The sequence below is a fragment of the Haemorhous mexicanus genome, chromosome 2 (assembly GCF_027477595.1).
Source record: "Haemorhous mexicanus isolate bHaeMex1 chromosome 2, bHaeMex1.pri, whole genome shotgun sequence".
Classification (NCBI taxonomy): domain Eukaryota; kingdom Metazoa; phylum Chordata; class Aves; order Passeriformes; family Fringillidae; genus Haemorhous; species Haemorhous mexicanus.
Window position 1 is genome coordinate 117875351 of NC_082342.1, and position 26031 is coordinate 117901381.

A 26031-nucleotide genomic window follows, 5' to 3' on the forward strand; every position below is an offset into this window, starting at 1 on the left:
CTATGGTTTAGTTGACAAGGTGGAGATTGTCCAGAGGCTGGACTTGATGATCTCAGAGGTTTTCTCCAAACAAAACAATTCTGGAGGTCCTGTGGTCCCTGCAATCAGATCCACAAAAGGATCCAGGCACTGAAATCTAGCGCTGCGATCATCAAAGCTTCTAATCCCACGAGCAACTAAAACCCAGAGACGTCTGAGTTCTCGGAGCCTAAAAACTGTTGCTTCAGAGCGTGCCAGGACAGACAGACAGACAGACAGACAGACAGCAGCCTGGGGCAGGCTGGCCGGAGTCCCGCACTCCAGGCTGGGATGCACGGGTCGAGGGACGGAGGGACGGGGACCCGCTCCGGTTCCCTGGGGAGGTGAAGAAGAAAAACCAGGAATGAGGTGGCTGGCGCTTCCTTCTCCTTTATTTCACAGCTTGTTTGTCACAGCTTTTTGTCACAGCTTTTTGTCACAGCCCAGCAGCGTGCGCGGCGCTCCCCTCCCGCCCCATCGCTCCGGACGCGAGCGTGGCCCCGGGGCAGCCACAACCCGGGAACTGCCCCGCTGCTCTGTGCCGGGCCAGCCAGAGGAGCTGTGCAGAACCCACCCACTCGCCCGTCCCAGGAAGTGACGGCAGCCCGCTCCCCCCGGCACACCTGACTCACCTGGGCGGGCGCACGGGGCGGCAGCGGCGGCGCTGCGCTCCGCGGAGCCGGGCGGTGTCCGGGCACGGCAGCGGCCATGGCGAGGGACGGCGGCTCCCCCTGGACCATGGGGCTGCTGAAAACCTTCGAGGAGAGCGAGTTCAGCAGCTGGGAGAAGATCGGCTCGGGGGGGTTCGGGCAGGTGTATAAGGTGCGGCACCTCCACTGGAAGACGTGGCTCGCCATCAAGTGTTCGCCCAGCCTCCATGTGGATGAGAAGTAAGGGGGGGGACAAAGGGAACGGGGGACATTGCGGGGGACAAGGGATTGTTCCCACAGAGGCACTCCGAGCTCTCCGTCACCCCGCGGATGCCCAGTAGGGGATCCGCGGGGCGACCGAGCGCTCCCGGTGTGCAGCCCTGCCCGTCTCACAACCAACAGCAGCAGCAGCAGGTACCATGAAATACCCCAAATGTCCTGCGTGTTCCCTGGGAACCATGAAATATCCCAAATGTCCCGCCTGTCCCTCGGAGCCATGCGGAGAGCATTCCTGCCCTGCCCAGGCTCTGCGTGTGCCGGCTTGCACGGGCCCGCTGCGGCCCCAGCAGGCACTGACCGCGCCGGGATGGGATGGGAAGGGAAGGGAAGGGCAGGAGGATTGGGAATGTGTCTGGGGTGCAGGGGCTTGGCTGGAGCCAGGCCTGGCTGCCAGGTGCAGGAGTTGTGGCTGAAGTGATCGGGGGTGTTGGGGTGCGGGCGCTGGAGCCGCGGGTTTGGTGTCTTTAGGGAGCGGGCGCTGAAAGGAGCCGGGCTGGGAAATGTGTCCAGCTCCAGGACAGGGGCAGCGCTCGTCCGTGTGTCTGTCTGTCTGTCTGCTTGTAGCTGTGTTGTACTGCAGGTGAAGGTGCCCCACGGCGGGACTCCCCTGCCCTCTGTCACTCGGTGTGGTCCTCGGTGAGGACGATGGGCTGTGCTGTTCTCACGCTGTGTGTGTGTGATCGCAGAGTCACAGATGGGTTTGGGCTGGGGAATTCCTTACAGCTCATCCCCTTCCAGCCCCCTGCCAAGACCAGGGACACCTTCCACTATCCCAGGTTGCTCCAAACCCCGTCCAGCCTGGCCTTGAACACCTCCAGGGATGGGAGCTATGGAGTGCAGGGCTCCTCTCCCAAGAGAGGAAGGCTGTCAGGTGCATCTTTAGAAACATCCCTGTGTTGTAAGGACAGTGGTGGCTTCAGCCTCTGTGCACAGAGAGGTGAATATGCACAAGTCGTGTTCCTGGAGTTTTCCCTGCTCCACTTCATCTCTGGGATCTCCACCAGCTCACAGGCTGATTCTGCAGTTCAGTTTTTGAGACGTGGGTTGGCTCAGTCACAAAAGGTTTCCTGTTGGTGCCTTTCTTGCAGAGAGAGGGAGATCAGCTAGCTCAAGACTGAAAACGTTTGTAAACCCATTTTCTGCAGGATTTCTGGGGTAGTTGAGCATCTTTTCCAGTAAGTGGATTGCTGACTTTGCAGTAGGCATGGCTTGTAGAGTGCAGTAAATGAAATTAAATGTCCTTTGGAGAGGCAGAGTTTATTGTATGCATAGGGTAGCTGTGCTCTCTCTGAATAAAATGGAAAAGACCTTGAAGTTGCAGAGTGTATTTTGTATTGTGCTAATCTGCAAGCCCCCTACTATTAAAATCTCAAAGGAGATTTCAGGTTTGGTGCTTATTGATCAAAATGGTACCGTGGCTGATTAATTTTGAAGTTAAGATTAAAACATGTCTGAAAAATAAGCCAGAACCTTTCATTTGTGGTGTACATCTAGAAATTTACTCCGAAAGTTAATTTCCTCTCTGAGACAAAGGATGCTGTAATCTATTTTAATATGTTTAGTAATTAATTTTAATGTTTATTTATTAATTTAATATTTAATAATTAGTTTTGAGATTTGCTATCAGATCTCTGTATTAATATAGACCACGTGCAGTAGAGAGCCACCTGTCCCTCTGTGGCTCTTAGGTGTGCAAATACTGGAAGACCATACAGACATGCAGCTCAGTAAGCAAAAAATGCCTTGAGAATTTGGGAACTTTGAGGCCATAGGGGTCCTGCAGCTTCTGACTGATTTTAATAAACCACTCCTTGAAACACTGATTTATTTTACTGCAGAATCTGTGCTTCAGATGCTTGAGGAGAGCATTGATAAGAAATTGGAGCATTCCTGGCTCTTTGAAAGAGCTGCCCCTGCTAAATAAGTGTAAACTGATTTTTAATTTTTTTTTTAATTACTCATTTGATTCTTGGGCTGTTCTATCAAGCCCCTTTCAGGAGATGGTTATGCTGAGACTTTTTAGCCAAAACTTTTCTAATAAACTTGTGCTATTCAAATGGTGGGGTGGGGGGCACAGACAGAATCAAACACAGCCTCTTTAGCTGGCAGGTTGCAACAAGCCTGTGTAATTAGATTGTTAATCCAGGAGATTAATTGGACTAGCTGTTTCTTGGATCCCTGTGAAGAGTTAGAAGAATTGCCAGTGGTATCAGAAACATTAACTGAAAAGCACAGAGGCTTTTTCTGATGTATTTATTTGGTACCACATTAAAACCCTGTTGGTAATGGCTTGGTGGTGGTAATACCCTGTGTAGTCTCTCTTAGTGTGTTTCTGCAGACAGTGAGAGATTTGGAGTCATTCCCTCGGCAATTATCACATCATAGAGCCAAGTGGCCTCAAGCAGAAGAAAAACTGAATGTAGAGCCAGAAGTGTTCTTTACCTTTAAGCCCAAGCCCTCCCAGACAATCCAGCCAAATTCCATTCCTAACACCTTATTTGCTCCCACTTTCCTGAGATCTCCTTTCTCTCCCGGGACTCAGGATGCTCTCAGTATGGGGAGGTTCAAGGTAAATCTGAACAAAAGATGTTTGTGACCCCGAAGGGTGGAGGAGCCTCTCCCCCGGGACTTGCAGTGGAGGTCTCTTCTCTTTATCCGTGTGGTCTGGAGGAAAACAGTGGCAAGCTCGGAGAGAGAGAATCCTCTGTTGATTTCTTCTGCAGAACATAAACGTGCTGACTGTAATGTGTAACATTTCCTGGAGAGGGATCTTGGCTGGAGGTGTTGGCCATGGGGGTGACTACAGGCTGTCGACGTGATAAAAAATTCTTGATTAGGGGAAAAAAACCCAAAAAACAAGCAAAGCCCTACATATTTCTCCTACTGCACATCCTGGATTTGGGAATGGAACAGGACTTAAAAGTTGAGGTTTTAGAAATGGCTCTCTGTTAGTGGATGCTGCATTTATTCCGGGGGTGAAGGTGAATGAATGTCCCTTCTGTGTAGGGAGAACCTAAGAGTCACCTTGGACTTCTTAGAGAGTAGAGGAGAGCCTGGTTGTCCTGTCATCCTCTGGTACCAGACCTGCACGGATCTGTTAGCAGGGCTGACATCTGTTAACCTGAAAAAAGGGATTTTCTTCCTTTTTCCCACCCTCTCCTCCCAACATACCCTGCCCTGACCACACAGGGGTTTTTGTCTTCTCATATTCTCATTCTTCTCTGCGAGTCAGCAGTGTGGAAGTTGTTAAATATGCACCCTGCAGAGCAGAGGCCACTGTGTGCTCTTCAAACCTCTGCCATGATGCAGGTGAGAGGAGTTCCTGAGGACTTGCAGGGGTGTGTAATTTGGTGGACCCCCATCTGCACCACCACCAGTAGTTTGTGAAGAGGGAGCTGAAATTCCTGACTGCAGAGCAGAGCTGGATCTGCCCTGGGCTGAGAGAAGCCTGGCTGCTCTGTGTCTGGAGGTGGCTCACACAAATGGCCCCAGCTGCAATTTTTTTAGCATCTCTGGAGCAATTTTTGAGTTTCTCTGGAGCAGCTTTTAACTGCTCTGTCTCAGACTGCATTAGGGAAATGTGGTGGTAGTGGTGGGGGAATATAAAACTGCAAGGACTGCCTGGTGAGTCTAAGGTAGTTTTACAGCAGTGTTATCTCTAGGGCACAAAGATTGGATCCATGCAAATGCAGGTACAGCTGTAATTCCTGCTGTTCTTGTGGCAGGGTTTGTGGGACAAGGGCTGGGCCCTGGGGACTGGGGCAGTGGGCAAGAGCCAGGCCCTTGTGTCTCCAGGAGAATCCAAGGAATGCAGCCCTGTCTGTCTGATGTGGAGTGGAAGCAGACAGCTCTTTGGAGGTCTCCCATTCATGTAATATTTCTAGTTGCTTTGAAAATGTGTGATCTGTGCTGACTTCTCTGACAGAGATGCTCTTTTGGCACTAGACCCAGTGCTGGAGCTCTTGAAGTGTGGGCCCCTGTCTTCTGGTACTATTTACAGGAGAAAGTGTGTGCAGCCCATCATTTACATGACCTCAGCTGTCTGGGGTGCAAGTTTTTCTTTTGTCTTTTTTTTTTTTTTCATTTTTCATTTTTTTTTCTTTTTCTTTCTTTTTATTTTCCTTTTTACTTTCTTTTTTCTTTTCCTTTTCCCCCCCTTTTTCCTTTTCCCCCCCTTTTTCCTTTTCCCCCCCTTTTTCCTTTTCCCCCCCTTTTTCCTTTTCCCCCCCTTTTTCCTTTTCCCCCCCTTTTTCCTTTTCCCCCCCTTTTTCCTTTTCCCCCCCCTTTTTTCCTTTCCCCCCCTTTTTTTCCTTTCCCCCCCTTTTTTTCCTTTCCCCCCCTTTTTTTCCTTTCCCCCCTTTTTTTCCTTTCCCCCCTTTTTTTCCTTTCCCCCCTTTTTTTCCTTTCCCCCCTTTTTTTCCTTTCCCCCCTTTTTTTCCTTTCCCCCCTTTTTTTCCTTCCCCCCTTTTTTTCCTTCCCCCCCCTTTTTTTCCTTTCCCCCCCTTTTTTTCCTTTCCTCCCTTTTTTTCCTTTCCCCCCCTTTTTTCCTTTCCCCCTCTTTTTTTCCTTTCCCCCCCTTTTTCCTTTCCCCCCTTTTTCCATTTTTCTTTTCCCCCATTATTTTCCCTCCTCTTCTTTTTTCCCCTGTTATTTCTGTTAACCCCTTCTTTTCCCCCTTCCCCCCCCCCCCCCTTTCCTCCCCTTCTCCCTCCTCTTGTCCCTTTTTTCTTTTTCCTTTATTACGATTAAATTCATCTACCCCACTGGAGGGAGAGGGGAGCAGAGCCGAGGCTCCTAGAGAAGATAATCCCGACTCTTTAACCGCGTGGGTACGAAATGAAAACCAGGCTTAGACCTACAGCTCTGGACTGAGAAACCCCAGCAGGAGCTTTGCTTTTCCTTCCCTTTGGATAGCTCGGGATAACTCCTGAGCACGGAATACCTGAGCAGTCCCGCCCCCACCCCTAGCGCATCCTTTGATCCGCGGGATGCGCTCCGGGGGCAGCGCCTCTGCCAGCGCTCCCGTTTGGGGCCACGGGGCCCCGGGACCGCCGCGCTCCGTGCCCGGTGGCATCTTGAGGGGAAAGGGAAGGGAAGGGAGAGACCTTTGATCTCTGCCTGCTGGAGGAGATCTTGCTCTAACCAGCTGTTTTTGTTGGTAGCGTTAATGCAAGCGCGCTCCTAATGACTGCTTTGGCTCTCTTCGCTTCTTTTGTCTTTCCTTTTCTGCTTTCAGAAGGTGACAGGGGTCCTTTGGAAAGCTGTGCCAGGCCTCTGGCTGATGGGGTTTTGAATGCTCTGGGCATGGCAAAGTGCTAAGGGTGGTAATTGTTGCATGGGGGCTTTCAACAGGCAAATTAGATAGAGGGCACTCGCCTCTTATTCTCTTAATTCACTCAATGAACTGAGTCTGGCCCAAGCAGAAATGAAGCTTTTTTTAAAAAAACATTAATGAAACAGAAAATTCAGGGTTTTTTCTTCTTTCCTTTTCTGCTTTCAGGAGGTGACAGGGGTCCTTTGGAAAGCTGTTTGAAAGCTGTGCCAGGCCTCTGGCTGGTTCGGTTTTGAACGCTCTGGGTATGGGAAAGTGCTAAGGGTGGTAATTGTTGCATGGGGGCTTTATTTAAACAGGCAAATTACATAGAGGACTCTTGCCTGTTATTCTCTTAATTCACTCAATGAACTGGGTCTGGTCCAAGCAGAAATGGAGCTTTTTTAAAAAAAAAACCATTATTTTAATGAAACAGAAAATTCAGGTTTTGTAGAAAACGCCCCATTTCCAGCAGCCAATCTGTGCTTCTGGCGATGCTCTCCGAGGCTGTTGCTAGCCTGAGAACCTGAGTCTAGTGGCTCTTGTCAGACCTTGGCTGTTGCTGGGCTCTTGCTTTGCCTGGGAGGGCTCAGACAGGTATTTTACATCCCTGACTCCAGCTCTGGTGAATTATGCTGGCTATGCGTGTGGCTTGGGGGCAAGGAGTTGGTTGTGTTATTCATGGGCGCTCCCTTCCAGCGTGCCAAAGAGCAAACTGGGTACTTGTCTGCAAAGGCAATTATTTCCCAAGAAAGTTGCTGTAGGGAGCAGCAGGAGCCAACGTGGTTAATGGAAAAGATTTCTCTTATCTCTTTTTGTTTCTCTCTCTGTAACATGGTTAATGGAAAAGATTTCCATTATCTTACGTCCCTCTTTAAGCCATTTTTCAGCCTGATCTTGCCTCTGAAATGGATTTGCTGCTCCTGGCTGGGCCCTGGTGGGAAATGTTACCAGCAGCAGGTGAGCAGCAGGCAGCAGACCACATTCCCAGCCTTGGGGAGTGTCCTGCTGAGGGAGCCTCCCAAAATCTGAGGGTCCCTCACAGGCTGTGCTTCAGCTTCTCCCGGGTCATCCAGGCACCGGGGCACACATGAGGAGAAAAGTCTCATCTATGTGCAGGCTGGACTTGGTGTTTTCTCTTTTTAGAAGTGCACAATGCTACTAGCTGGCCTTGGATTTGAAATTTTAAAACCAGAAGAGTGTTGATTGAGCTGAGGTTCTGCCATGAGGCTCCCACAGTGGTAGCTGGCATCACTTGTTGGTGGCACAGAGCACCAACCTTGTCCTTTTACTTCAGGTACTGTTGTCCATTAGATAGTTAGCACATCTTTGGGTGCATTGCAGGAGCTGTTGTGTAATAAGAGAGGGTCTGCTCAGGAAATATTACCTGTCTGACCTCCCTGTGCCCTCTTTTGTGAGTCTATGGCAGCAACAGTGATGTGTCAGTGCCCGAAGCTGCTCTGGGCATGGTTCATAATCACTAATAATGCATTTTTTACAGCTTGAAGGGTCTTTAAACCATCAGGTGTGACCCCTCTTTGTGGGCACAGCCATCTTGGGGACAGGATCCTTGTTTCCTCTTTCCAGCTTGAGGCCCTGTGGGCTGTTGCAGAAGGCAGTGAGTGAGGTGCAGAAGAAAAGCACAGCAATTAAGGGTCCTGACCTGGGAGGCTGCAGCTTGGGCTGAGTAACACTTACCCCTGTGCAGGGTCAGGCTGAAGTGACCTGTAAACAACTCGGGGTGCTCATTACAGCTGCCAGGCCCAGGCTTGTTACATCACTGAAAATGGTGAGCTGGGAGTTTTGGGCACCTGCTGGAGCTGAGTGAGTGCAGTTTTGGACTTGTCACATCTGTATTTTGGGGAGGCTCTCGTTGTGTCCCCCTGGTTACAGCCAGCTGTTTGCTCCCCTCAGTAGTGGGTCCAAGGATTCCTCTCTCAAGGTTTGGGTCTGGGAGCACTCAGGATACACCAGCAGGGCTGCTGAAGAGATGCTGTCTGATTAACACAGCCTTGTGACTCACCAAAAGTTAATTACTTCAGCCCAAGGAGTTCCAGCAGTGGTAAAGTTGGGCTCTAAGTGTATCATCCTCCTCCTCAGCCGCACAGCACAACCATCAAAGCAGGGAGATGGGCTTTGCATTCTGGATATTTACACTGTAGAAGTGTAAGGCTCACCTGTGCTCCTGCAGCTGAGAGCTGCCTGCTGTCATAGTTGTGACAAAGACAGTACAAAGCAACAAACTCCATTTTCAGAAGGCTTCAAACTGGTTTTTATTTTTATTCTCTTAATTCACTCAATGAACTGGATCTGGTCAAGCAGAAATGGAGCTTTTTTTAAAAAACATTATTTTAATGAAATAGAAAATTCTGGTTTTTTTGAAAATGCCCCATTAATAATTAATTTTTATTCTAGCATGCATGCTTTTTATACATTCTTACAAAACTCCTAAGTTTACACTTTACTCATTGGTCATGAGAGACAAAGTGCTTATTGGAATAGGCAGTTGCAGGTTTCTCTTATTTATCCTTCCTTCTTTCTTGGTTTCTATGTCAGTGACCTTGGTAGAAAATTCTTTTGGGAGTAAACATGGATCCTCTTATCAGACTTCTCTCTGGCTCACAGAAGTCTCTGTAAAACCTCTTCCACAGCCTTTATTGAAAGCATAAAACCCAAATCAGTAAATCTGGAAATACACCTGGTGTTCAGGCTGCTGAGATGCAGCGTGGGTCAGCCAGGGGATGATGGTGAAAGGTGGTGTTGGGTTTTATAAGAAATGTTTTGTTCTGTTTGGCCTGAGGAGAAGCAGCTGCTCCATCCTTCACCTCCCACTCTCTTCCACCCAGGGAGCGCATGGAGTTACTGGAAGAAGCCAGGAAGATGGAAATGGCAAAGTTTCGCTACATCCTCCCTGTTTATGGCATCTGCAGAGAGCCAGTGGGCCTGGTCATGGAATACATGGAAACAGGGTCCCTGGAGAAGCTCCTGGCCTCCGAGCCCCTGCCCTGGGAACTGCGCTTCCGCATCATCCACGAGACAGCGGTGGGCATGAACTTCCTGCACTGCATGTCCCCTCCCCTGCTCCACCTGGACCTCAAGCCTGCAAACATCCTGCTGGATGCCCACTACCACGTCAAGGTATGCACTGGATGCTCTGTGCCAGGGTATCCAAGCTTTGGATGTTCCCCCGTGGCTCCTGCCAGATGCAAAAAGCCTGAGAGAAGCCAGCAGCGTTCCTTTGGAATTAGAGAAAAGCCCACTGAGCCAACCCCTCTGATTGCCACGTTAAAATCCACCCAAATAGAGCCCTTAAATAAATGCACCTGGTTTATGCACCATTTTAGCACTTAAACAGAGGTGTGGTTATGGAACTTGTGAGAAACCCCCTGAAATTTTAGAAGGATGCAGTTCAGGAACTGCATCTCTTAACTGCATTCAGGAACTCTGGTTCTGAGACCTAATGGGTCCTGCTACAAATTTCTTTGAGAACAGGGGGAGAAAAGCAGTGTGAACCTCTAAATCATCTTTGCCACTTCCACAGTTGCCATGATTGCCTTGTTCTGGGTCTTTGCAGCACTAAATGCACAGATCTCATTTACAGCTGGAGCCTGGGAAAGCCTTCCCAGAGGCAGCTCATTTCCATTTGCTCAGGGCATGTACAGCGAGGAAGGATCTCTGTCCTGACTGTTCATGCATACCAGAGGTCTCTGAAAGGAATTTCTTTTGTGGCTGTAACAGCATGAAATTATTTTCGTTATCCATTTCCAGAGTAAACAGGCAAACTTGTTGGCCTTCTCTGCTGGAGGTTCTGTGGTCAGCTGGACCAAGGAGGTTGTGCTTGCTTTCTCAACTTTCTTTTTCAGAGAGCACAGAGACTGAAATACAATTTTTTCCCCTTTTTTTTTTTTTTTTTGTGTTCAATTTTTTCTTTAGCAGTGCCATAATCCGTCTGCTCCCTGTTCTCCTGGCCCCCTCACTAATCAAGCGCCTTTGGTCTTGCCTGTATCATTCTAAAAATGAAGTTTTCATTAAATAAAGACAGATTTCCTGATGTCATGATAGGGCTGGAGCCATAAGAGGTGTGTGCCACTAATGAAATCACACTTGTGATGGTCTCAGCTCTTTTACTAGGCCTCTTAGTCATTTATTTCTTAGAAGGATTTTCTTTCTGAGGTAGGAGGCATCTGCAGGTGGTCACGCTATTATGACCAGAACATCAGGATTTCACCTGTTGAAATCCTGTTCTCACACAATAGTGCTGAGAGACCTTTGCTAAGTATTTATTTACTTAAAAGTTCATGCTTGCTTGCATAACTTCTTAAATTCCTGATTCTTGACTCATCTGTGAGCCCAGATAGCAAGGCTGTGTTTTTCTCACTGTTCCAGGAGGTTGAAGTGCCTGATGTTCTGCCTGCTGCACAGCCTATATCTGGGTGGTGATGTAACACGAGGGGGCAAAGTGCAAAACGTACAAAAATAGAAAACTCTCTGGTGAGGTCATTGCTGACATCCCTGATGTGCTTCTGTAGAAAACACGTCAAGGTCTTCACATCCTTTCCATGGAGTCCAGAAAGGAATGGTCCAATCCAAACCTTTTCCAGCCAGCAGTCTTTTACATCCACAGGCATCTTGGGAAGCCCTCCAAGAAGCAAAGCAGGCACAGGAACCCATATGCAAAATGAGAGATGAACAAATTCTGTGAGGCTCCTTCCCTTTAAAAATGTGGCCCCGAACCTTCTTTTTGTGTGACGTGAAATTTACAATTAAATTTCAGACCCTGCAGCTTGATTTAATGTGCATTTTCTTGCTGGAAGGCTAATGGGAGCTGCTGATTGAAGTGTTTTTAAATGCCAGCATTAATTTAGTATGTGACCTGTCCCTGATAGAGTCCTAAGGTGAGCGAAGAGACATTGCAGACTGCAAAAGAAGAGTTTGGAGGTAGGGAGGACTTTTACAAACTGTTTGCCCTTGAGCCAGGAAGCAGTCAGTCTTCCCGTGGAGAGCACTGGAAATGCTGCTGTGCCATCCTGCAGTTAAATGCAAACACACCCTGCTCCTTTTACGAGTGCTGTGCTCACTGTAAAGCCCTGAGTGAGGCTGGTGACTCAGGCAGTGCTGCTGTGCAGAACTTATCATCAACTGGGTGCCTCCATATCATAAAGCCTGGCCATTACATAAGCCTGTGCTGAATTGGGAGGATAATTAGGAGGATGGCATTAGCCTGGGCAGGGATATAGATGGACAGATATTAACTTTACCAAAGGCACATGGGGGGATTCCCTGGGGATTTTAAATGCTTGTGTGCAACGTGTACAGCGCAAGGTAAAGGTTGGGTGTGTTTTGGAAGGTGGATGCATCCATCCTCCCTTGTGAGTTGGTGCTGGGACCTCCCTTCCCTGCCATGTCCTGCTCCATCTTGTTTGCCTTAAACACTGTGCTTTCCTTGGCAGGATTATTCCATACCCAGGCAGGCTTTGTCTTCCTTCATGTCAACCTTTTTCTCTTTGTACCACCAAGATCCTCCCTTTCTCCAGTCTTCCTCTTACTCAATCTTCCAATATTTACACGCTGTCTGACATCTATTTCTTTGCTCAGCCACATCTTTCGAGCTTGTTCTTCAGCTCTCCTGCCCTCCACACACATTCTGGACGTGTCCCCTGAGCTGCTGTGATGTGGCAATCGCTGGCACGGGGGAAGCAATGCCACATTCCAGCACTGCCCTCGTGGGCTGGGAGTCTGCTCCTTCCCTGCTGCAATGTGATCTCTCTGCAGGGCCCTTGGTAGGAGAATAAACACCCCACCACGTGCAGAAATCTCATGCCCAACTTGTTGCCAGCCACCATGCCCTCGTGATCTCTGTTGCTGCTTCACAGCTCTCCTGTTTTCCAAAATCTCATGGTCAAGAGTGTTACTTTTTTGTTTAAAATTAAGCCAACCTGCAGCTTAATACTTTTGGGGAAAACCATTATTTTTAAGCTCTTGTTTCTCTCACTATCCAGGCTTGGGTTTTTTGCAGCTCCTCATCTTGTCAAATATATATCTATATCTATATCTATATATATATATATATCTAATATTTGCACACAGACATACATGTATATATGTGTGGGTTCCTGTACACACAGACACAAGCCTGACCAGCTGTTTTTCATCTCTTACATTTTGGTTTTAAGGAACATGAAGCAGAATGAGCTGCCCTCAGCTGTGCACTGCTTTAAGCTCTCTGTAGTTGCTTTTCTCCCCTCCCCAGTCCTCCAGTTTAAACCTGTGTGCAGTTTGCTGCTGTGTTGTACCATGCTGATGGTCTTTCCTCTGTGGTCTTCACTTTTATTTGCTTCAGCTGCAGAATTTCTGAGAATGAAGTTAGAAGCAGCCTAGTCTGATGGCAAATTTCATTATGAGAAAGCTTCTTCATGTAGGTTGTTAACTGTAGGTCCAAGAAATACCCAGAGGCCAGGCTGGTAAAGAGCAGTTGTCTCTTTTTATTAGACTGCCTGAAGTAGGTAGCACAGCCACGTTTTTATCAGCTGCAATTGCTCTCCTGTTATTATAGATTGAGAGAGTCTTTGTTTTGTGTGTCCCTTCTGCTTGTTTCCTACCCTTCCTGATCAATGTTTCCATGCAGAGCTGTTGTTGCATGGCTCTTTAATCCCAACCAACAAAGCTGGTTTGCACCTTGATCAATTCTCTGATTGATCTGATTGTGGTGGCGCAGGGGAGGGAACAAAACCATCCCTGTTACAGTAATGTAGATTCAGGATGGATTAAAATGGGTGTTTGGCTTTGGGTTGTGCTGCTTCTGAAAAGAGCATTACAAATGTCCCACCTGAAACTGGTCTGGAGGAGTTAAAAGTTTCAGGGCAGGTTGGAAAAGGATGGAAATACAGCCTGTTCCAGAAAAGTTTATTTTAGAAGCTAACTGAAGTACATTCATTTAAAAAACCCTATTCATAAAGACATAGGTTTGAAGTGCACATTGTGTTGGTATTTGGAGCTCATTTTTAGTCATAATTTTTAGTAGTCCAAATCTGTGACCTGTGCAAATTTTTTTAAAATTTCAGGCATTTTTAAAGAATAAAAAGTGTAACAGCCTTTCCCCCTATCCCCAGAAAAAACAAACAAAGGAAACCTCCCCTGCCACCAGACACCCAAATACCCCACAGACAAATGTGGGGGCATTCTCAATATCCAAGTGCAGAGACTTTGTAGAGAGACAAATACTGCATGTTCCAGCAGAGATTAAAAATTAATCCAGTGGATTTGATGCAGAAAACCTTTTGGTGAACTCTGTCCCTGAGTCCATTGCATTGGGTTCTTGAGTTTTGCTTGCAGAAAAATGACATAAAGCATCAGGAGCTAGGTGCACAGTTCAGGACATCAGGAGGTGAGAGCAGAGTTCAGGGCAGCCTGTCAGGAGTCATCAGTAAAAAAAGGCACTTTCCAAGCACTCATTTTGTTCCTGAGAACTAGATCCCTGCAGTGCTTGGGAATAGCTGACTATAGTACTGTTGTGGTTATGTGAGTGTATCTTCTAGTTTAAAAAAAAATAAAACCACAAAATAGAAAAAAATGACAAAAAGCATCTAAAACTTTGCAAGTGAGCATTTTTGTAAGAACTAGAATGGAAAGATCCACAAATGGCAGAAGCAGAGAAAGTCTTGCTTGCGTTGAGTTAAAAAAACAAACTGAACTAAAAATAAAAACAAATAAATAGAAATCTTCAGATCTCGGAACCCTTCAGTAAAGCGAGCGTTGCTGGAAGTGGGCAGGAGAGCACGTGCAGCTCCTGTCCCTGCTTGGTGCTCACGTGCTGGCTCTCATGCAGCCCTTGAAGGAGCAGAGCTGCCTGAACATGAACATCCCAGAGCCTGCCTGGGCTCTGGCCAAGGCTCCTTCCCCTTCTCCCGGCTCCCGCCGCGGGTTTTGTGTGCAGCACTCTGTCGCCTCCGTGTCTCCCCTGCTGCTACCACGTGTGCTTTTGAAGGGAACCACCTGAAATCACTGATGTTGATCCCTCAGGTTTAGCTTTTATGTTATTCAGGTTCTGTGCTGCTTTAGTGTGTGGGTCTGGGCTTCATATTATGGGATGGTGAGCTCTGTGCACAGAGCAGGGAGACAAAACAATTCCTGCTCCAGCTGGGCACCAAGGACAAATGAGCCAAATCTCAGCCCAGGAGCACAAACCCCGTGGGCTGGAGAGAGAAAAACAAGCAGGGTGGGAGTGCCTGGGCTAAAGCTGGGCTGGGACAATGAACTGCAAGGTGCAAATGGAGCAGAGCTGATCCCAGGGAGAGACCCCGTGCCCGGCCGTGCATTTTGGGGCCATTTTGGTTCATCTTGGGTGCAGCCCTGGCTGGGCTCTGGGGCTGCCCAAGGTGCATCCAGGGAGGAAATCCTTTGAATAAATCCCTGCTTTATTCTTTAGCTCTGTCCAGCCACTGTTCTAGGTTAGCCTTCACAAGGCATCAACGTGAGGAGCAAGATTGTAGATTCCCTCAGAATTTAGGGGAAGGGCAGAGCCTGGGGTGGGCTGCAGGGACCAGCAAGGATGTGGAGGAGGGAGTGGGGAAGGGTGCTCCACTTTCACTGCCTCCCCCAGTAAGGCAGTTGCAGAACGAGGTGCCTGGCAAGCAATTTAAAGGCAAACCAGGCAAGTTAAATGGCTGTATCTTCCACCCACTGCACAGTTCCCACTGGTGTTTAAAGAGCCTGCATGACTAAATACACCATGCAGCGTGGAAAATTCGCCCTAGAGGAACTAATAAAAGCCACGAAAAGCTGTCTGCAGAATGTTGCTGTTTTGTTGCAGCCTGCAAGATAACAATTCCTCAATTTCCAGTGCTTTCTCCTGCAGAATTTGGTATGAATGAAGCCCTGCCGTACAGGTGATTTTTTTTATTAATTGATGTAACACCCAGTCTTTCACATTAGGTAGGGACAGTTCCACAAGGTGAAGTTCTTGCTAGCCCAGGGAGGGTGTATGCTATGTACCTTAGCTGTTTCTTAGTTTGTAGGGTGACTTTTTCTGTCTGGAGTGCTCAGCTCTGCCTTAGCCCCCAGCCTTAGATTCACACACCGTAGCTGGTGGCTCCAAACACAGGAGTGTCACCCTGCTGTCTGCATTTCATCTTTATTTCTTAACTCAGGCAGTAGGAAACACGCCATTGTTTAGACAAAGAGGGAGGTGTGTGGCTTTAATTACACCTGGATTTCTTGAGGTGTACACCAGCCTCTGCCTCACGTTAATCAAAGGAGAGCAGCGCTTCGCCACGTCGGATCCGTTCAGACTTGCAGGGTTCAGTTCATTTATGAACCTGACACCACAGTCTGCTGTGATGCTGGGCTTGGGTTTTTGTTCTCCTGTGCCCCAGCCTCATGCAGCATTTCCTGTGGTGGACAATTTGACTCTTCCCAGGGTGACCTGGCGTGTGGACAAGGGTTTCCTGCTGCTTTCCTGGGCTCCAGTGCTTGGCTTGCTGAGGAGTCCAGCAATCCCTCCCTTGAGAGTGTAGCTCCACAAGAATGAGAAACTATTCCTCCAGATAACTTTGCTTTTTCCCTTTTCCTCCCCTTTTTATTTTTCTTCCCCTATGTGTGGGTTTTTTTATTCTCAAGTTATTCCCACATTACCCTACAGATTAAAGAGGGGCAACAGGCTGGACATACCTGTGTTTTAGGGTGCAGGGCTTCTCCAGCTCCTCAGAATGCCTCTGCTGAGCTCTTTGTCCATGGGAGAAGCTCTTGCTGAAGCTGTGTGGGTTGCTTTGTTTGTTTTATGGCAAAGGGAGATTCCTTGCATGGCTGTGTAATGTGCCTGTCCTCCAGGAGGCTGAAGCTGGCAGCAGTTTTCTCCCTTTCCAGTAATGGGCACATGTTACAACTAGTTTTGTGGTATCTTTAGAGAGAAACTTCTCAAAGTGTACAGTTGGAGCCTATTTAAAAAAAAAAAAAGAAAAGCTTTTTTTAAATTATGCTTATTGTTTTGAGGGAAAACTTTCTCAAAGGAGAAGCTGTGAAGATCAAAAGGGGAATGAGTCATTGAAAAACCTGAGTATTTATTAGATAAAAGGAATGTATAAGTTAGGGGGAGGGGCAATCTTATCTGACATGTAGACAAAAATCAGTGGGCTCAGTGGTCCAAAAAGACTTGACTTTTCTTGACATTACCACTTGGCATAATAGACATTTTTGTCCAGTGGGAAATAAGTAAGACAAAGGAAATTCCTGCCCTATCTGTTTGCTCGATGACTGGTATGCCTTTGAGAGCAAATGAATGCATATTTGCCTGACACTTCAAATTAAAGAGGAGGTGTGTCCTTTTTATAAACTTGCTGTCACTTGTTGTGCTCATTTCAGCTGTGCTCCCTGCGTCACTGCACCAACTTGCTGTATCTCCTGGCTGCCTCAAAGAGTTGCCAGTGTGGCTTTTTGGTGTGTGTGTTTCCATTTGGGTTTTTGTAGCACTTGGTGGCTCTGCTGTTGGGCTTGGTCCTCATTGGCATGGTCAGTGTAACAGGGATACCTGAAAAAGTGATTCTCCAGAGTTCTTTGGGGAGCCAGGGCATTTAAACACCTCATGCAGTGTGAGGCTATGCAGGCAAAGGGGGTGGCAGGGCCAATAATTACATTAAAGTAGTTTGCAGTAGCTGAATTCGACTGGTTTAAATTACAATAAATTGTCTTGAGTGTTTGTTGTGTTTGCTATGTAATGGGCTGGCATGCTGCTGCTTGCAAAAACTGCTTGCCTTTTTTTTTCTTCTTCTTCTTTTAGCTTAACCATAAAGAAGAACCTACCATACCATTATGCTTCCAGAGATGTTTTACCAGCTTAACATTTCTGAACAGCCCTTCACTGTATTTTTTGAGTGATCCTGTTGCATCTGTTGTTCTTTGCAAAAAATATTTTGTGAACACCTTGAAACTCTGATGGTACCATGAACTTTTCTCACCTTCTTCTTCCTCCTTTTTTTTTTTTCCCCAGATTTCTGATTTTGGGCTTGCAAAGTGCAATGGCTTGTCCCATTCCCATGACATCAGCATGGATGGCTTGTGTGGCACGATTGCCTATCTTCCTCCAGAGCGCATCAAGGAGAAAAACAGGTGTTTTGACACCAAACATGATGTGTACAGGTCAGTGAACTATGAAAACACCTAAATGCTATTTTGGTAACCCTGTAAAATGAGCCCTTGTTTACTTTTTTTAAAGCATGAAATCCCTAAATCCAGTTGGAGCCTCATCTTGAAATATGTCACATTTGCCTTGGGTTTTGCAAAGTCTTTGTAGGGTAGAGGCCTTCTAAAAACTGCAGGTGATCCTGGGTCTTGAAATTATATGTTGGCAGTGGGAGGCACTCTGCCCACCTTTAATTTCCCTCCTAAAGGTACATCCTGACCTACTTTTTGAGTCTGTGATAAAATTCTGAGTTATCTCAGTGGATTTCATCACTAGGTCTTTGGCTCTTCTTTCATGGCAAGATGATTAGGAAAAGGAAATCACTTTAGATTAAAAAGATATCTCTTACTCTAAATTAAATTGATTTAGTTGAAGTCATCTTGCAGGGCAGAAGTATTAAATTAAACCCACTGTAATGCTTTCTCTGATTTTGTCAGGGTGGATGTGGAGTGGTTGTAAATGCTACCAAGGACTTGGCAGCCTCCAGCAAGTCCCTGTGTTTGCTGCCTCAGGTTCCTCCCTGCCAATGCTAGACTTTGAAATCATGGTTCTTGGCTTCATTCCTCTGTGTGTGTGTTCATCAGCTGAATTAGGTGCAAAAGTGGAGGGATAAGGAAAATAAATTACACTTCTGTGAGGTTTTTTTGGTTAAAAAAATTTCTAGAATTTTTTTTTTACCTTTTCAAATTTTTTTTACAGCTTTTCCATCGTGGTTTGGGGAGTTCTTACACAGAAGAAGCCTTTTGCAGGTAAGTTATCTGCTATCTTGGATTTTTTTCCTTTTTCCCATTGATAAGCATACTTCTTGCCCTACCAGCCCTAGAGTTTTGTGCATGACCTCTAAATTCTGACAGTCTTGTGTGGTAGAGACTTTTAAGCTCTCAAATTCTGATCACAAGCTGAAGTCCTCCTTTGTCCTGTGTCACGAAAACAGAACCTGTATTGCTGCAGGGACCCTTGTCTGCACATTTCTGCTTCTGCTGGAGTTTGCTGCAGAGCTTCAGATCAGTGTGTGGCAAAGCCACCTTGGCAGGCAGCTCTGCTGTTGTTCAGGAGCAGCTCCTCTGTAGAGAGGTTCTGTAGTTTATTTGTAGATTGTGGGTACAGATTTGTTCCTTAAAAAAAAAAAAAAAGAAAAAGAAAAGAAAAGCTGTCTGTGAGACTAAGCCTTGTTCCACCCTGCAGTAATGCACCTCAAGAGGCAGCTATTTATTCTTTATGACTTTCCTGTGTCTGTGGCTGGCCTATGTATAGCAAGCATGTCCCAACAAGTTCCAGTCTACTATTAGTTTTTCTCCCAGTGAGGGATTCTGTTTAGCCCAGTGATTGATTTACAGTCAGGAGCTGCATTGCTGCACCTCTTGATTTGTGTTCTTCCTTCACCTTTATGGATAGTTCAGGTACCTGGTCTAAGTAAAACCTGAGCTTCTGTTTTCTTACAGCAGGTATGGAAATCCAAAGAGAAGTAGCAAAGAACTGTTTGAGTTTTTTTTTTCCTTTTGTTCTTTAATGGGTGAAAAAAGAACACAGTCACTTGCTGAAAATTGTTTTTTTTTTAATGATACATGAGAATCAGGTGTTACTGCATTAAAAAATATCTTGTTGGAGAAGACAACCAACAATTTTTCCCCTATTGGTAAAAAATTTAGGAAAAAAAGTGTGAAAACAAATTTTCAGCCTAATGCACTCTTAATGCTCTTGGAAAAAAGAGAAGTGATTCCTTTTGCTGGGACATCTAAATCTGTGTGCTTTTGCTTTGCAGAGGAAAACAACATTTTACATATTATGGTAAAAGTAGTTAAAGGGCACCGCCCAGAGCTCCCTGCTGTTTCCAAATCCAGGCCTCATTCATGTAATAACTTGATCAAACTGATGCAAAAATGTTGGCAAGATGATCCTGGTGAACGGCCAACATTTCAAGGTAAGATTTCCTCTTAACTTGGCTGCCCATTTATTCTGCTGTGAGTCACATTATTGCTCAGGACTCTGCTAATCCTTGGGGTAAACGCTGAGAAGCTCTGTGACAGAGTAAATAGAGCACATTGTGTGGTGGAGACAATGATACAGGCCACTTACTCATTTGTGGAGGAAGGGATTATCTGAGGACATGTCTGACCATGATGGTGTTATGTAAACACGCCAGGAATAAGCCTTGTACCGAGCCAGTGGGTCCATTTAGCCAGAAATGATGTTTATTTCTGATAGTGAGTGTCAGGACATGAGCCAAGCTGGAGCTGGTGTGGTTTGCAGTGTACCAAAGCATTGAAGGAGCTGGCTCTTGAAATTTGTACTGTTGTGTGCTGAGAAACTGAATTGTTTCCTTGTATTGAAACAGTTTGTGCAGTCACTTCTCTGCCAGTAAAAGGTCTGAACTTGTCCAAAGCACCTGTTATGAATTCAAGTGTGCAGAGGGATGGAGCTTCAGAAGAATGGGAGAGACTTGCCTCTTTCCCCTCCTCCTGCTCATACAAGGAATGAGGACTGAAGGCATGAGGGATTCCATCTTTTAAAAAAACCATATCTAAATCTGCCAGCAGTACAGTGGCTCCCATTTCACAGTCCTGCAGTGTGGCCCCTGTGTAACAGCAGTCTGGTGTGACTGAAAATGAATTGTTTGGGCAGCCCTGTGCACCCTTGGCTTGGCTGCACACTTGTGCCCACTGAGGAGGTGCTGGATGGAATGGTCAGCACTGGAGTCCTTCTCCCTCAGCATCTCAGAGATTTTAAGTTCAATTGATAGAGGAAGGCAGCAGGGTATCTCAGAAACTCCCCTTCTGAAAAAAACAAGCACCTTCTCCTAAAACCTTCTCTTGTTTTCTTTAAAGAAATCACTTCAGAAACAGAAGCCCTTTGTGAAAAACCAGAAGATGACACAAAAGAGATGATAACTCAGGACCTGGACACCAAGAATGCCCCAGAGCAGCAGCCTGAGGTATTTTCTCTTTCACTTCTTGTTCAAACTTGCAGGTTTTTGGGAGGAACAAGCTCCTTTATGTCCTCCTTTTTGCTGCTTTTGAGCACCACCTTGCCTGATAGAAGTGGGTCTTGGTGAAGGACTGGGATGCACAAATGACAGCAGGGGCATGGATCAGCTCAGGAAAACCTCAGGGCAGAACCAAATGCAAGTACATCTTATTCTATGGAGGGACAGCAGGACAGTTAGGAGACAAAGGCTGGAACTGTGTGGGTGTGACTGATCTTAAAAACCATCATAGACAAAAGAGCCACGAGGCTTTAGTGGCTCTGTGAATACTGATGGAAACTGCCCTCCTGCTTCTGAAAAAATTCAGTGACTTTATTCATAGATTTCATTTAATACAGTGTTTAAATGCTACCTGCAAACTAACAAATTTATGTTTCTTCTGTAGGGCCTCGTGCTCAGTTTTGTTTGCTGACCTTTCTAAAATGCTTGTGTGCTTCTCTTGAAGGGGATTTGTGCTCTATCCCAGAAGAAACAGGAGCCTGCCCTACCATCAGTTAAGGATTACAGTCTCTCAGAGTTGTTGTCCCAGTTGGATTCCGGGATTTCACAGACTATGGAAGGCCCTGAGGATCTCAGCCGCAGCTCTTCTGAGTCCAAACTTGCCTCCAGTGACAAGAGGCTTTCAGGAGTTTCTTCTGTGGATTCAGCTTTTTCATCCAGAGGATCCCTTTCCCTTTCCTTTGAACGGGAGAGTTCAGGTAATGGTCAAGTTTTCCTTTGTAGTTGTTTGGATTGGGGCATGGGAGTCAGTGGGTTGGAGAGGAGAATAACATTCTGGAAATTACTGTTAGCCTTGCTTTCTCTTGCTGTCAGCACTACAAATTTGTTTACTGGAGGTAGTTATTTAAAAGGAAAAAATAAAAACAAAAAAAAAAAATTATGTGGTTCCCAAACACGATCTAATGAGAAATAATAAATCTCATTTAGTTTTGTAAAGGAGTAAACTCCCATTAAAGCAATTACAGAATCAGTCATGTAGAGGTTGGTTGGAAGGGAGGTCACTACTAGTCCAGCGTCCTGCTTGACATGGGATTAAAGCCACTGCCCTGTCAGGTCAGCTGACTTTGTGGCTTTTTCAGTTACACTAAGCCTAAACCTCAGGACCTTAGTTTTTGAGAGGACTCAAGCCACCTTCTCAGCAGCCCCTGGGGCCATTGTGATAAAGACCCCCTCACTTTTCATTCCTGAGCTGCAAACCCCAGACATCTGTTTTCCAGTTAGGTAAACAATGGTTAGTGCAGGGAGATCAACCACAACATCCTTTGGTCTTCATGCCACAACCAAGAGAGTTAGTGGGGGCCCAAGTCTGACCTGAAAATATTCTGGGACTGCTGCGGGGCAAAGGGGGTGAATTGCTGTGCAGGCAGCTCCTTGCTGAAACCATGGGCTGGTAAGGTTTGGGTTTGGTGGGTATCAGAATTGTGATGGTGTCTTTTCCACAGAATCTTAGAACAGTTTGGGTTGGAATGGACCTTTAGTGAGAAGGGACATCTTCAAATAGATCAAGTCAAGCTGAATGTGTTCAGAGACGTGGCATCCACCACCTCTAGACAACCTGTTCCAGTGTTTCACCACCCTCATAGTAAAAATGTTCTTCCTTGTATCCATTTAGATATTGGCACCACTGACATACAGAAGAGGAAGCTAACGGAGGCAATTTTAACTGGAGATACCAGCAAGCTGATGAAGATCCTCCAGCCTCAAGATGTTGATATTGTTTTAGATGGGAACTCCAGCCTTCTGCACTTGGCTGTTGAAGCAGGTCAAGAAGAATGTGTCAAGTGGCTCCTGCTGTACAACGCTAACCCTAACCTCACCAACAAGAAAGGGTCCACCCCTCTTCACATAGCCATCGAGAAGAAATTTAAAAGCATCGTGGAACTGATTATGGCCAGGAAAATCAACGTCAACGCCAAAGACGAGGACCAGTGGACCGCTCTTCACTTCGCTGCCCAGAACGGGGATGATTTCAGCACCAAAATGCTGCTTGATAAGAACGCATCCTTAAACGAGGTGGATTTTGAGGGCAGAGCCCCCATCCACATAGCCTGCCAGTACGGCCAGGAGAACATCGTGCGCATCCTGCTGAGAAGAGGCGTCAACGTCAACATCAAGGGCAAGGACGACTGGGTGCCCCTTCACTACGCCGCCTGGCAGGGCCACCTGCCCATCGTGAAGCTGCTGGCCAAGCAGCGCGGCGCCGACGTCAACGTGCAGACCGTGGACGGGAGGACCTCGCTGCACCTGGCCGCCCAGCGGGGTCACTACCGCGTGGCCCGCCTCCTCATCGACCTGGAGTCGGACGTCAACGTCCGCAACGGGCTCCTGCAGACCGCTCTGCACATCGCCGCCGAAACCGGCCACACCAGCACCTCCAGGCTGCTCCTCAAGCACGGGGCAGACATGGAGGCCGCCACGGCAGAAGGATACACGGCCCTGCACTTGGCGTCGCGCAGCGGCCACTTGGCCACAACAAAGCTGCTGATGGATGAAAGGGCCAGCGTTCTAGCCAGAGGGCCTTTAAACAGGACAGCGCTGCACCTCGCTGCGGAAAACGGGCACTCTGAAGTAGTGGAAGAACTTGTCAGTGCGGAAAATATCGACCTTTCTGACAGCGAGGGGTTCACGGCTCTTCACCTGGCCGCGCGAGGGGGGCACGCCAAAGCGGTGGAGGTTCTCCTGAAGCACGGGGCCCACACTGACATGCCGAGACCCAAGTGTCAGACCCCGGTCCCTCCTGCTCAGCACAGCAGGAATAGCTCACTTACGGTGTTGTTGAGTGATACTTAAGCAAAGGCTGCCCAGTGGTGCTTTTTTACCCGGTGTGAGGAGGCTGCTGGAGCTCAGGGCCTTCTCCAGCTGCGCAGGGATGCGCTCACCAGCGGTGGCAGCTGATGGACTGGGGTGTTTGAGTGGGACTGAGGCCAGGTGCTGGAGCCTGCCGTGGTCTGTGTCACTCATTCTATGCCTGCCCACCCTGCCTGGACCCAGACATTCCCCTCCCCAACGACGTTGTGAGAGAAGGATGCAACTTGTGTGCTCTCCCTGCTTTTTTTTTTTTTTTTTTTTTTTTGTTGTTCTTATGTGCCAAACTAATTTAAGAACTAACATTATGCTTTTTTTTTTTTTTCATCAAAGCAAAAAGAAAAAAAAAGATGGCATAGATTTGTGGTTCATTATTTTCATCAAAGCAAAAAGAAAAAAAAAAATAGATGGCATAGATTTGTGGTTCATTGATATTTTGGGCTGAAAGCCTCCAGTGTAGGATAAGCACAACAGCAGTCTGCTGGAAATTAATGCAGGAGTTGAGGAAAGGGCTGTTTAAGGTACAGTTCATCACGTTTCTGCTACGTTTTTTAATGGAGACATTGATTACAGATTTCCACGTACTGAAAGTTTATGAGGCAGACTTAATAACGAGGCAGGAGTCCAAAAAAAAATTAAACAGAAGTAAAAGCATAACACTGCTGTCTTCATGTACAGTACTCCCTTGTAAGTATCCCGAGATCAGTAAACTGGATTAGGTGCTTAGTGGTTTGTCTTAAATGAGTAAGTCATGAGCTGAAGTTTGTATTGGACTGGAACTGGATGGTCTGTTCTGACACCGTTGTACCACTTTGTAAAACACTGTTTGGAGGGGCTGATGACTAGAATTGATATACTGTGTATATAGGATTTCTACCTGTTGTATGCTTTTTTTCTACAGAAGAAAATAGATTGCTTAGAGTGGGTATGTTTTAATACACCTTTTAATTTCATTCTTTTCGAAGTACAAATGTGGCCTGTTATTAATAAAAAAAATTGTGTTCTGCAACTTGTCTGTATTTTGGAGTCAATAAAGCACCTGAAAATGCATCGACCAACAACAGAAGAGGAGCACAACTATCATGTGTTCAGTGATCACAGAATGGGTTAGAGGGACCTTAAAGACCCCCTGATCTGAGCAGGGACTCCTTCCTCTAGATCGGGCTGCTCAGAGCTCCAGCCTTGTCTTGAATGGTATTGAAGCCCAAACTGTTGACATGTAAGGCTGCCCTCAGTTTTACATTCCCTACAGCTTTACAGAAAGTGAGGAGCTTGCAGAAATGGGAAGTTTTTGTTCTTTACAGAACAAAATTGTAGAATAAAGCCTCACATAACCTAATCTTTATGCATGTAACACACTGATGTACAACTGGGATGGTTTCCTCTTATGCTGTAGCTGTTAGTGGGGAATGAAAAGGCATTAAAAAGTAGATGGTGAAGCACATGCCACTACATGGGGGTTACAAAGTAATGCCACTCTTAGCAGAGCATGGCAGTCCCAGCAAGCTCCTAAAGGTGCTGACAGTGAAACTTCTCACTCAACAAACAACTGTCATTTTCCTGCTTCCTTCCACTTTGGAGACCAGTAAGGTGGCCATGTTTCATTAAGCTGTGCTTAATCACTGCCTCAATTTAGCAAATTCAACCACAGACCACTTGGTCTCTCAAGCTTAAACGCTTGCCTCAGCCTAGCACAGACCATTCCCTTCTATTTCACAGTCTCCTGAACAGTGAGATTAAAGATACTCAAATTCCAGTGCTTGCCTAAAGTGCAAAAGAGCTGTAAGATCAGGTAACAGCAGTCTTGCACCTCCTAATAAAGGTGGTTAACACCAGCAAGGCAAAGGGAAAGTACACTTATAAAATGCTTTTAAAACAGCTCAAACACTGCTTCGCCAGTACATTCCTTCAGTGCCTAATAATAATGGTACATTAGCTTCTAATTAAACATGAGGCCACACTCATGAGTCTTTATTTCCATGCTGTCTTTCACAATAAGAGGCACCAGCTATGCATTACAGGGAAGGCAGCACAGCTGGCACTAGACAAAAAAAAACCAACACAGGATTGCAGTGACATGCTGCCAGTACTGGAGTGGGTATTTTTCCCTGAGAACCAGCCTTCCTTGGGGGCAGGAGGGGTGAGGGGGGTGCTAAATTGGCACTAATGCAGCAATTAGGAATTACTGTTTTGTAAAGGTCTCCTACAGGTGACTTTTCTAGTGCTATGTGCACTCCACTGACTTAGCTGAAGTCTCTGGCTGTTGACCTTACAGGCATTTCTTTGTCTCCTTCCACTCTCAGGTGTGTTCTTTAAAAATAAAAGCCCTGTAGGCTTGGGGGGTGGGTTTGAGGTGGTGTGTGAACACAAAGGGCTCCCATGGAGCTGAGCCTGCTAGGTCCCCCAGCTGCTCCCTTGCAGGTGAGAGGACTGAAAGAAGAACATCAACTCTTCCTGCTCACTTCCAAGATCAGGCAGAGGTCGCCTGCAGGGTTTCTGCAGACATCTACTTCCTTCCTTCCATCTCATCCATGGGCTTCTGACCATGGCCTAAGGTGGCTATTCCAGCCCAGGGAGAAACAGTAGAAAAAAACGATAGAGTGAAATGATGTTCATGACCATAACCTTCACCTTTCCATCTCTAGATGTGGTTTTTATGCCTGCACAGCTCTGGTGGCACAGTCTGGGCTCCTGCTGGTGCCGTCTCCCCGGGCAGGAGCCCCAGCGGCGGGGAAGGTGCCTCACACCATCCCCATTCCTGACTCCTCCATCCCAGCCTCCGCCCCCGGGGGAGACACAGCCCCTGCTGCGT

At 46.8% G+C, this 26031-nt stretch overlaps 1 protein-coding gene across 1 annotated transcript; it reads left to right on the forward strand.

Annotated features, from left to right (window-relative positions):
* The first annotated feature begins 647 nt into the window (after window positions 1–647).
* RIPK4 (receptor interacting serine/threonine kinase 4) lies at window positions 648–24228 on the forward strand. The gene is made up of 8 exons (XM_059840097.1): window positions 648–908; window positions 9105–9396; window positions 17240–17388; window positions 18131–18180; window positions 19194–19352; window positions 20257–20363; window positions 20860–21112; window positions 22027–24228. Exons 1-8 carry the CDS (start codon window positions 727–729, stop codon window positions 23202–23204), a joined length of 2370 nt encoding a protein of 789 aa, XP_059696080.1. The 5' UTR covers window positions 648–726; the 3' UTR covers window positions 23205–24228.
* The last annotated feature ends 1803 nt before the right edge of the window (window positions 24229–26031 follow it).

Excerpts from the sequence above, each read along its gene's own strand:
- RIPK4 (XM_059840097.1), top strand. The coding sequence starts at position 727 with ATGGCGAGGGACGGCGGCTCCCCCTGGACCATGGGGCTGCTGAAAACC. Across the intron at positions 9,397-17,239 it reads ATGCCCACTACCACGTCAAG|ATTTCTGATTTTGGGCTTGC; the intron begins GTATGCACTGGA and ends TTTTTTCCCCAG. Across the intron at positions 19,353-20,256 it reads TGAACGGCCAACATTTCAAG|AAATCACTTCAGAAACAGAA; the intron begins GTAAGATTTCCT and ends TTTTCTTTAAAG.